Genomic DNA, 12,819 nt, shown 5'->3' on the forward strand with positions numbered 1-12,819 from the left:
GAGCTGGAAGAGCCTCCCTGTGCGTCTCCCATGGGCAGCGCTAACCTCGGAGGCGGCCCTGAGCAGCCCTATCACATCCGGTGCTTGTCTCTGCAGCCGGGACCGGAGGATAAACTATCAGAGCTGTGGGGCAGTGCATCATTCCTCTTATTATTTTCTTCTCTGCAGATGGGGTCGTGGAAAGTTCAGTTCCTTTTAACCCTCGAAGTTCTGTTTATTCTACAGCTGGTAGCCTGAATACTGTGTTTCCCATTACATCACAAAGGGGCTCAGGCAGATCTCTGCACAGAAACGTGTTGCAACTGTTTATTTTTTTCCATATTTAAACATTTCTGACAGCCAAACTCGGCCGAGCCAAACGATGAAGCTTTGTGAATGAGTCTGGTTGTTGGTGTCTGTGCAGAGAGAGGCTTTAGAAAACTCTTGTCCCTCCGGTGATTCTTCCCAAACATGTTCTTTTCCCTCTGCAAAGCCTATGAGGCAAGTTACTTGTGCAGTACACGTGTGTTGATTATGTGCCGTTGTGTGATTAATGGAGCTGTGTTCCGCCTGGTTCCCAGGACACTCTTGAAAACAAGATGTTTCATTTCATTGCCTTTTCCTAGTGCAGTGATTACAGTAAATAAACCAGTGCAGGTTCCTTCCACCTGGAGCCATTCAGGGAGTACCCACACCTCTACTCCACTTTCTCCCCTAGCATCACCTTCATTGGCATGTCCCTAGAATGCCCTCTGTTCTGCCATCTCCCGAAGGCTCCCAGTCTCCATGAGAAACAAACTGCTTAGGTCTGAGGCCCCTCCCTAGCAGATTGGCTCATGCACAGTAACTCCTCTGGGAAGATTCCAGGATGTAGCTTGTTCTTACAGCTTTCTTTGCTTCTTGGTTCTTGCCATTCCACCACTCGAGCCTAACCACGAAGCTTTTTCTATATAACTCGCTCCTTTTGCAGTAAGGCATCCATAGGGCACTGCCTGTTCCAGACTCCCTGGTTAGGTGGTCTTCTGGAAAAGAAAGCCACGTGTTGTATAGTCCAGGGCCTGTAGACTTGGTAGGCCCTGGATCTGACCACAGTTTGGCTATTTGAGCTGTGTTCTGTGTAGGCAAAAAGAAGGCTTTGGGGATCCTTAGCACCCACCAAAGCAGGGATCTGAACCACAGTAGATTTTTGACAAATGATGGTGACAGAGAAATCAATCTTCTTTTTCTAATTCTGCCCTGGAGGTTGAACTGGGGAGAGCCAGACTTTGCATTTTCAAGATTCCTTCTCAGGTTCAGCCAGGACCTGGTGACATGCAGTTAGGGATAATCAACCATCCCCAGTTTGCCCAGGACTGGGGTTTCTGGTGACATAGGACTCTCAGTGCTAAAACTGGGACAGTCTCAGGCAAACCAGAATAGTTGGTCACCCTGTGTCTAACCATCCACAAATGAGGGAGAGGAGAAAGAGTGGGATGGCCAAGACAGCACTGATACTGGTTTGTCTGCTGAAACACATAGGAAGCTTTACTTTCCTGGGAGGGTCTTGGCAGGCCAGGAATGAGGTTTTCGTTGGGTGTGTGTTTGATTGTTTCCCTACTTATATATATGAAGTGATTTCTAAAGCATTGTCAGGGACGGGGGCGGATAGGGGGTGGTAACCACATGACCCTTTGTGGTGTGACTGGCCCCTCTGGCTGTGTGGGAGGAGGGGAGATTGGCACTGGGTTGCTGTCTGTGTGGCATATACTTGGCTGGACAGGAGTTGGGGAATTCTGGGAGCTGCCTCAAGCACTAGTTGTCTTGAGTGTTTGAGTAAGTGTCTCAGGCACACTGTCTGGAAAGGTGACAGGACCTGCATTAGGCAATTGATTCTCTAAATTCTTTTTCTCTCTGGTTGGTATTAAAAACTCCCCCTAATCAATTTCAACTTTGCATAGATGGACACACCCATCAGTTTGCTGCCATGGGTGCAATTTTGTATTCTAGCTTTTTGGATTAGATTTCCTGGCAGACACCAGAGGTAGATGACATTTGCCACAAGTACCTCCCTGCCCACAAGTGCTTGGAATACTTTAACTGGTCCCTCTTTAGAGCTGCTCTTCTTTTCTTACCTTATTTCTCACAGGGTTGCTGTGGATGTGTGGTCGATGCTGGCTGATTTCTGTAACGTACTGACTGCAGTGAATCAGTCTGAGGTGCCACTGTACAAGGACCCGGACGATGACCTCACCCTCCTTATCCTGGAAGAGGATCGGCTTCTCTCAGGCTTTGTCCCCTTGCTGGCTGCCCCTCAGGACCCCTGCTACGTGGAGAAAACCTCGGATAAGGTCAGCCCCAGGCCAAACATCCCTCCCCATTCACCCCTCCTCTTAATTCTCCAGACTTTTTTATTCTTGGGAAGTTTTCTGTGCAAACGGAACATGATTAAGTCATTGAGAAGGGTGTTAAGGGAAAATATCGACCTTTTAGCCGCTGACATCCAGCTCTGTGTCCTGAAAAAAAAAAGCCCTCTCGACTTCCTTTGGTGTGTGTGTGCGCTCGCTGGCATGTTGTATATACGATCATTTCCTCACTTGTTTAAATAGTGCAGCTTGTGTTGGCAGTGCTCTCACTCAGCTCCAAATGGTTTGCATCATGCTTAAAGCACCCTCCTTCCTCCCCCCTTTCCTCCTTCCCCCCAGCCACAGAACTCTGCACTAGGAAAACAGCCAGGGCTTTTTCCCTTCTCTAAGGAGGAGAGTGATAAATAGGTGACTAGAGAGAAGCAGACACCATGTGTTAACTTACAAAAAAGCTTTTAGGAATATGAAGCATTCCCCGCTGCCTGGTTTCTATTTTTCTTCCTCTGAGGACTGTGTTTTAACCTGAACTTTTTTCTCATCTGTCTGTTTATAGAAAACAAAGCCCATTGCCTGTTACCCTGGTGGGGACTGTGGAACTCTTAGTCTCTGCTTAACAGTTGGGGCTCTGGCCAGGTGTGGAGAATAGGGCAGTCCGTTCTGTGTCACATTCCTGTGTAGCGGTTGCTAGGCTGGGGAAGTTGCGCCCACAGGCCCTGGAAGCAGGGTCTCCTGTGCTGAGCAGGGGAACGCTGCGACTGACCTCTCTGCAGAGTTGTGTGTCACATCCCCTGGGGGAGAGGCCTTGGAGGGAGAGTCCATAAGTGGCTTCTCAGAAGGAAGTTTTTTGACCTAGATGAAGTATATATAGGGATGTAGGTAGATGTTAAAAAGATAGTTAAAAAGAAAAAATATATATGTACACATATATACACATCATATAGTAAAAACTAAATTGGAAACATAAATTGCAAACATGAGATTTTATATTGAATATAAAAATTTTTAAACTCACTCTTAATGATAAGACAATATATATTTACTGTAGACAAGTAAAAAGAAGAAAACTATCCACAGTCCCCTCTACTCAGTGGTAATACAACCATTATTTTTGCTAATTATATAAATCATATTAAACTTCTAGTAGATACACACACTTTTTTTTTTAACACAACTGAGGGTCATACTACACATGCTATTTGTAATCTGCTGTTTCACTTAATATCTTTTAATGTCTTCCTATATGGAACCATTTTGATGATCACTTAGTATTCTTTCTACACCAGGATTTCTTTAACTAGTCTTCTTTATTGAACCAATGGACTGTCCCAAATGTTTGCACTACTATAAACATAGTGATTCCTTGTGGCAGAATATTTGTATATGTTCCCTTTGGTTAAATTTCTGTAAGTAGATAAAGATTCTAGACATTGGCATATAAAAACTTATACTCTTTGGAGGCATTTAATGGCTAAGGGATCTTGGGAGTATGAGAACTTCTCTCTCTCAAGAGGAATACTCAGTTTATGCTTTTCTAATGAAAAGTTGGAATAAAACCTTGCTCTTCTAGTCTCAGGAAGGGTGATAATGGGGAGTTGTAATGTGTGAGGCTGAGGACAGTTAACAAAGTTTACACTTTGTAGAAGATATTCGGTAAGAAGAGTTGGAAGAGGGACTGGACAACCATGGCTTAGGCCAGGCAATCCTAGTATGCAGTGTCCTTCTGTGATCACAAGGTGGTCTTAACTCTGGAGAGTGTTTTGGGGAATTGGCTACTGAGTTAGCTGTCTTTCAGTGCAGTGCAAGGAAGGAATCATAGCCAGCTTGAGACTTCCTGAGTCCTGTCTTCTCATCAGCTCACCCAGCTTTAGTGCTAGTATAGGGTACAGTATATGATGTAAAACAGTGTATGATAAGTATGTGATCTGGCCAGAGAAGAGCACAGAGCCAGCGTCCCATGCCCTCATCCTTTGGTACCCGGCCAGGGCTGTTGTAGCTCGTTGAGACTAAGGTAGGTCTCTACTTCAAGGACTGTGAAATAGGTTTGTCCACGCAACATTTCCAGATCCGAACTCCTGAATTCCTCTCCCCCAAACCTGGTCTGTCTTCAGTCTTCCCATCTTTCTAAATGGCAGCTTTGACTTTGTGGTTGCTTGTGTCAGAATTCTTGGGGTTATTCTTGGCTCCCATCATCTTCTCACACTTCCATATCTAATCCATCACCAACCCAAGTCTTCTTTACTTTCAAAATATACACAGATACAACTCTCTTGCCACTGCACCCTCGTTGGATTCAAGGAAATACCTTCTGACTGGTTTCTCCAGTTTCTCACTCTTCCAATTTTCCAGTTGTTTTCAGCACAGTAACTGGAATGATCTTTTTAAAACATTTTTAAAACATCAGTCAGATCATGTTACTTCTCTGTTCACTCTCTGACCAGCCCTTTCTGCCTTCTTCATGTCCAGTATGCTCCAGTCACATTGGTGGCCTTGCTGTTCCTCAGACAAGCCACACAGTCATGACTCAACATCTTTGTACTTGCTTTCCTCTTAACCTGGGACAACCTGTTCCCAGATAGCTGTGTGGCACTCTCCCTCCCTTCTAAATACCACCTACTTAGAGAGGTCTTCCTGGGCTACCCTATATGTTACGTGCTTGCCTTTTCCTTTTACTCTACTTTATTCTCCATGACAGGGAAAAATAACATCTCTTGACTATCTAGCATGTTTCAGTCCCTGGACTAAGTACTTCTGTCCAGTATTTTATTAAGTCCTCACAATATGCCTGCCAAGTAGGTATTAGTACCTTCATTTTATAAAAGAGGCAACTGAGGCTCAAGAGACAAGTGAAGAATGATGATAAACTCATACGGGTCATCTCCATGGCTGGTCTGGAAGATTATTATGGATGTGTCAGAGGGAATCTTTAGGAACTCATGACCTTTTAGATATCTGAAGAAGACAGACATCTTCTCCAGCTTCTAGTGTTCATTTCTGAGATATATAAAGTATCTCAAGGACTTGTCAGTAGCAGCAACATGAACAGTTTCATTGCTGGTTGAGATGAGTCACATGGTTGGTGTAGCCTGGGTGGTCACTCAGTAGGTACTCACTGAGCACACCTACATTGCACCTGCACAACAATGTAAGAGAGCCAGACATACAAGGCGAACACTCTTCTAGATTGGGAGACAGTTTGTGGCATATACAAAGATGTGAGAAGCAGCCTAAGTTGATTTGAACTATGATTAAGGAGGAACTCTTGAAATTCTGTTTAGTTGATAGTTTCCCAATGAAGGCATTACTTAAGGAGCACAGATATGGCATTAACCTGTCACTGTATTTCCCAAGCATGTTCTGCAGAACTCTAGTTTTATAGGTTCTTCATTGTTAGATGAAAAAAAAAAGTTTCATAATCATACAAGTTAGACAGAACCCATTACTGCAAGACTTCTTGGAGCTTTTAATATAGTGTACATTGTGAAGAGGGTAGCCTTTGCAGTCTTTCCCAAACTTGTTTCACCCTTGATCTTTTTGCTTTACTGAACATCTTTCAGGATTAGTATTCTGCCTAAAAGAAACACAGCATAGTAGAAAACCCAGGTTTGGATGAGCAAGAGGTGAGAAAAGAGGTTGCTATTGGGATTATCCAACAGTAAGATAAAAGAGTACAGATTAGAGTAAAAGCAATAGAGTGGAGCTGGTTATATTTAGAGAGAAACATCACAGATGCTGAAAATTAGAGCCAACTAGGAGAAAATGATCTTAGATTCTTTGAGTAAGCTGCTGGGCGCCTAAATTCAGAGGTTAAGTAGCTTCCCCATGCAGCCAAGAGAGGAAGTATAGGATTAGAACCTTTATCTGTATGACTTCAGAACGTCATGTTCTGATGACTTGATGTCTAGGATTTGCTTCAATAATCTGGGGAAGGAGGAGGATAGGCTTGTAAATGGAGGTGGCAGGGGAGACCAAACATTGATTGTTATTAAATCTGAATAATGGGCACATGGAGTTTATTGTAGTGTTCTACTTTTGTATATGTATGAAATTTTCCTTAAGAACAAGTTTTAAAAGAATGAACAGGTAAACAAATAAAACTCTCTTCTGACACATTATAGTGCATAAGTGATAGAAAAGGTAATCAACCCTTAATAATAGTAAAGTTAAGATTTTGCAGTCACTAATCATGTTCCAGGCACTGTGCTAAGCCCTTGGCACATATTTCCTCACTGAAACCCCATAACCCTACGGGCAGTTAGGAGAAGTGATAAAAAGGAAACTGTTTTAGGAGAAAGATGATGAGTTCATGTTATGCATTAGTCAATATCAAAAAACTAGCATCTTCAAGATATGTGCATGTTAGATAAACAAATTTATACTGTATAGCACAGGGAACTATATCCAATACCTTATAGTAACCTATAATGAAAAAGAATATGAAAACAAATATATGTATGTGTATATGTGACTGAAACTTGATGCTGTATACCAGAAATTGACACATTATAAACTGACTGTACTTCAATTAAAAAAATAAAAGATACATGAATGTGACTGTGAAGTTATAGGTGGTACCAAACAAGGATTTATTTATTTAGTGATAGGCCCTGTCATTCCTTAGGCTCTAAAGCTCTAGCTATTTAATGAGAACCAATAGATAAATAACCAATAAATAGATGTAAGCAATTCTCATTCTAGCATCCCCAGGAAGATTCATCTGTGTGATCTTTGTCCTCCTCCCCATATTGTCTGACCAGGAACTAAGTGAAGAACTTTCCAACAAGCTGCTGCCAGGGCCACTCACTCTTCAGCTTGATTAGGGAATAAATTATAAGTCATATTCTGTGGTCATGTTATAAGTCTCACAATCACATCCCATTCATTCTTACAGTCATCTTTGCTTTCTGTCTGGATGTAGGATCTCAGGAAGCTTTGTCATTAATAAAATACATAGTTGAGATTAAAGATGAGGTTTAAATTGTCCAACTTCCGAAGCTACTGGCTTGTCTGCTTATTTGTTAAATGGTATTTTTGGTGTGATGTTTGTTGGATGCATAATTACCCAAAAATATTTTAAATAGAAAATATAGAAAAGTATAAGAAAATAAAAGTCACTTGCAAACTACCACCTAAAATTAACCGATGTTAATGGTTTAGTATATGTCCTTTCGGTCTCTCCCCACCATGCTTGTACTTATTCTTTTTCTTTCATAAAATTTGGACCATACAGTGTATGTTTTATTCTTTTTTAATATTTCAAAAATATCCTTTATATGTATATACACACACACATATATATGCATATATATATACACATACATGTATATATAGTTCGAGGGGAAATGTTGCCTTTGTTGTTTGGTGGTTTGGAAAATACTAATTTTAAGTGCTACTGGTGATTAATTTTTTGAAAAACATGCATAATCCTCTATTCTCAAAATATCAACATCAAGAATGAAAAAGAAACTGACTGCCTCACATTTAAGATGTGGAAATTAGGACTGCTTACAATATATATTTTCTTTTCCACACAGTTGCATTTTGTTTCAAAATTCACAATAATTATTTATTTTTAAATTTTTATTTATTTGGGGAAGGTAATTAGGTTTGTTTGTTTGTTTTTAGAGGTGGTCCTGGAGATTGAACCCAGGACCTTGTGAATGTCTACCACTTGAGCTATACCTTCACCCGAATAATTATTTAGAATTAATTTTATATTGTGTTTTCAGTACTCACCATCAGTCTTTTAATTCTGTGGCTTTCCTGTTCTTATGTTCTTTGATTTATTTGTTACTCAGTTGCAACATTGTGGAATTTTTTTCAGCAAAGATAAACATGGAGGCTTTTAAAAAATTAAGATGATTTTTGAAAAATACAGTAGTAATACACATACTCATGCAAAAAAATCAAACAGTTCACAAAAACATATAGGCAGAAGTCACCCTTCAGGGACAAGCACTGTTAATTTGATATTTATCTTTTAAGACCTATTCTGTGCCCAGTGAAACATATTTAGAAGCATATATACATACATGATCAAAATGATACTATGATAATGTAGTCTCTTCCTTACTTTGTTCTATTAAACAATATATCAAGGACATTCTTCATGACTACTTTTTGAACACTTGTGTTTTGAAAGTGTTCTTATTTTGCCCTTGCACACAAATGACAACTTAGCTTGGGTCAGCTTTTTTTTCTCCTTTAAAACAATAATTGCTATTCCATTGCATTAAATGGTTAGGAAAAATTAGTGAAAAGTCTGATTTTTCTTCCTTTGTAAGTAAAAAAAAGTCTTTTACACCCAGCATGGGTAACTTGCAACTTTTTAAATCTTGAATTTCAAATTGTATGAGGATTTGTTTATATGTGGGGCTCTGTCCTTTAATTTTTCATGGTTCATAATGAGCTTTTCAAATAAGCAGATGCAGTTCTATCTTTGGACCAGGAAAGTTTTCACCTCTTATGCCCTTGATTGCTCTTGTTGTGTTTGTTCTATTCTTTTCTTCAGTAATTTCTTTCCTCCTAATATGTATATTAGATCCCCGTTCTTTGTCCTCTACATATCTTTCTGTCATCATCTTAATCCCTTTTTGCTTTTCCTCTGCATTCCTGGAGGGCTTCTCAAGTTTGTCCTCTCTGGAATTGATTCAAATTTTTACAGTGCTGATTCTACTCTCTACTGCTTCTAATTCAGCTTTTAAGTCTCCTATTGCATTATTTCTTCCCTTACATTATTTCCTTATCTTATTCTGTAACCTTTGTATTTTGCCTGCCTTTTTTCCAGGTCCCTTTTATCTGTCTTTGCTTTATCATTCATTTTTAAGCATACTTCACAGAATCTATGATTTTTAAAAATTCAGTTGTAGGATTAAAGCAGATACTACCTCCTTTTTCATCTAACACCCCCGCCTCCAAATATTCTTTGTTACTCTGTCTCTTTGCATGCTATGTTCCCTTTTTTTATGCTGCAGATTCTTTTTATAGGCCCCAGCTTGAATTTCTGCAGTCTGATTCTGGCCATTTGTATTTATTTGATCAAGGAAAGGTTTACTCAGGTCTAACATTCGCTTCACAACAGGCCAGGTAGATTCTCACGGGGTGCTTTTTTTGTCTACAAATATTATTTAGAATCTCCTTTTCAAGTCTAAAACTGGTTGATATGAGTTTGTATTACCAGGTCACCACCGTCAAGGGTGTGGGGAGGAGGCCAAGTGGTGTGCATTCTCAATAAATTTGTTTTCTACATATTCTGTCCTGTATTTAATGGAGTTCCTGTACCAGAGCTAATATTCCACATCCAGTCTCTGTTTCTCAGAAATGATATGGCAATGTCTGACTTCCTTTCCTTTCCGGAGCTGTGGCCTACCATGTCAAGAAGAAATCCCACCCTCTGGCCACTTCCATTTACATTTTTGGGCCTCTCTGAACTGCTGATTGTAAGTGGTACTGATTTGTAGCAGTGAGAAGTCTTGTAAGTGGTATTCTGCATCTTTCCCCATACCCTCACACCCTGTGATAGACAGACTAATGCCCCCCTACAAAAGATGATCTGTGTCTTTGTCCCTAAAACCTGTTAAATTGTTACCTTAGAAGACAAAAGGACCTTTGCAGATGATGATCCCGGTTTATCCAGGTGGGTTTAATGTAATCACAAGCATCCTTATAAGGAGGCAGGAGTGTCAGGATCAGAAAAGGGAGATGTGGTGATGGAACCAGAAGTCAAAGAGAGGGAGAGAGATTTGGAAATAGTATGCTGTTGGCCTTGAAGATGGAGGAAGGGCCCTTGGGCCAAGGAATGCAGGTGGCCTCTAAGTACTAGAAAAGTCAAGGAAACAGATTCTCCTATAGAGCCTCCAGAAAGAACACAGCCCTGTCAACAACTTGATTTTAGTACTTCTGACCTCCCAAACTGTAAGATAATAGTGCTATTTTAATTAAATTTGTGGTAATTTGTTTTGACAGCAATTGGAAACTAATTTATACCCTTCCAAACCGGAGAATTTTGCCAGGTTCTTCATTATTTACTTCTCTTGCCACTTTCTTTTTCTTTTTTAAACTTCTTAAATTATGAAATATACATATGAAAATGTATATGAAATATACATATGAAAATGTACATAAAACAAAAAGACTCATCACAAAGTGAGTCATTGTGTAACTACCATCAAGAAACAGAACAAGACAAAGGTGATTAATTACCAGTTTCACTCAGCTCATGTTGGAGGTTACAGCCAGTGTAATAAGACAAGAAAAACAAAGTACTGAAAAGACAATTGGAAAGGAAAAATAATAAAGCTATCTTTATTTGCAAATAATGTGATATATACTTAGAAAATCCAAAAGAAAGTAAGGATAAATTATTACAGTTAATAGGTGAATTTAGCAAAGTTGCTGGATATAAAGTCAGTATACAAAAATTAATTATGTATCTACATACTGACATCAAACAAAATGAAATTTTCTTAAAATTTGCTTTCTTAGGTGGGAAAGCTGTGAATTGGCTCTTAATGAGCTGTTTCCAGCTATCCTCTGTCCATCTGGCAGTAATTCTTCATGGTTTATGGCAGATGGATGGCACTTTCCCATTTAACAGCCATTGACTGCTGTGCAGGAGGCACTATTCTAGAAACCACAGCCATTGCTGTGAACACAGTAGACAAAGGAGGCATCATGGGGCATGGGGCATGCTGTGTGTATTCAGTTTGGTTACTTCAGTTGGGATATTGGAAGTTGAGTTATTTAACTCAGAAGTCTGTGCTTTAAGTTTTTTTATTATAAAAATAATCTTTCTTTGCATTACAAAATAGATGTTCATTTTAAGAACTACTAGAAAAATCAAGGTTAGCAGTAAGGAGAATAAGACATTCCTAGATCTTTCTGTCCTCTATCCTGGTTGGATAGAAAGATGGATGGACAGATATTTATGAAGTTTCTTGCTTTTTAACAAATAGAATGAAATTGTATATACTGTTTTGTAATCTACCTTGTTCACTTAACAATAAATATATCCTGAATATATTTCCATGTTCACTTATGATGTGAATTTTAATGGCTGCATTATATTAACATGTATGTCACACCATGCTGGATAAGATCTTTTGTTGGTTTTCACTTTTTGAATTAATTTCTCCTTCTTTTACTTCCCTCTCTGTCGGTCCGTAGATATCTAAGGAAAAAATGTTTCCAGCCAGATATTTAGAAATGAACTATGAACTGTATTTATTTCCTCCTCTATTTTGCCTGTTTAATCAAAGGAGCCCTTGATATGGGTTTAAAGTTAGTAATAAGTTATATAGTGTTTTGAAAAATCCTCTAGTTTATATCTAAAAAATGTTACAAATTCAGACCTCCCCACCACCCTCACTTTAGGTGCAATAAATACCTTACTGGACCATTTTGTTTCATGATTCAAACAAAAGGGCCCTGGTGGCCCTTTGGCACTGATCATTTCTGTTGTGTATTTCTCTCTGTCTACTCACTGTTGCCTTCCCTCACCCTTTTTGTGTGCTCGCTCACTCTCTCTCTCTCTCTCTCTCTCTCTCTCTCTCTCTGTCTCTCTCTCACACACACACACACACACACACACACCTCTTTACTAATTGTTTATAAATTTATAGAAGTACTAATTACCACTTCCATTTGCTTCAGTCCTTTCGGATTGTATCAGTTACTGCCTAATTTATAAATCCAATTCCTTAAACGGGCCCCACTGAACTCAGTTATCCTTAGGCCCATGCTATGGGTAGTTCAATGGCTAGGTGTTCTTTTTGTTCTAGGTTAGTAATTCTCACCCTTGAGCATTCATCAAACTACCTAGAGGGCTTTTTAAAATTGCTGGTCCCTACCCCAAGAGTTTCTGATTAGTCAGCAGAGGGAGAAACTGAAAAATTGCATCTCTAACAAGTTTGCAGGTGATGCCAATGGTGTGGGTTCCACACTTTCAAGAACCACTGTTTAAGAATTTGGTGGCTATGAGGGTTGCAGCCATTAGGCAAAGATTTTGGTCGTGGTAAAAATAGTATTTCTGGTATAAGTAGTCTTCCTAATTCTATCTTTAATTCCGGAATGTAGAGCATATTACATGAGAGTTTATATACTTTGCCTCCATATTGCCGTACAGCTTTCTGAGCTCTTCAGTAGTTATATTCAGAATGTTATAAATACATTTTTCCTGAATATGTATGAAGAGTCACATACCTGGCTCTCCTTTCTAAAGAGGACTCAGAGTAAAACAACTGATTTTAGTGAGTGCGTATCATGTGATAGGCACTGTCTTGTTGTTTTATATTATCTCACTTAAATTTCACAAAAGCCCTATGGGAATTTGACTATAAGGAAGAACTTGCCCAGGATGACATAGGTAAGAGTGAAGGAATCAAATCCAAGCAATCCAAGTCTAGACCACACACTCTTAATTGAACATAAACACAGTAGTAGAGGGGTTGAACAAGCATACTTCTAGGTCTCTTCTCAGCTTTGACAGTTCTTTTATTTTCAG

The 12,819-nt window shown here is 39.4% G+C and overlaps 1 protein-coding gene across 4 annotated transcripts in view; it reads left to right on the forward strand.

Annotated features, from left to right (window-relative positions):
• Positions 1–12,819, forward strand: part of SMG6 (SMG6 nonsense mediated mRNA decay factor) — a 190,987-nt gene that overhangs the window by 95,736 nt on the left and 82,432 nt on the right. For all 4 annotated transcript variants that reach the window (XM_006214454.4, XM_015248021.3, XM_072939028.1 and 1 more), the window contains one exon: positions 2,105–2,306. In XM_006214454.4, the coding sequence (XP_006214516.1) occupies positions 2,105–2,306 (202 nt within the window). The remainder of the gene's footprint in view (positions 1–2,104; positions 2,307–12,819) is intronic.

The sequence above is a fragment of the Vicugna pacos genome, chromosome 16, assembly GCF_048564905.1.
Source record: "Vicugna pacos chromosome 16, VicPac4, whole genome shotgun sequence".
In the NCBI taxonomy this organism is placed as follows: Eukaryota; Metazoa; Chordata; class Mammalia; order Artiodactyla; family Camelidae; genus Vicugna; species Vicugna pacos.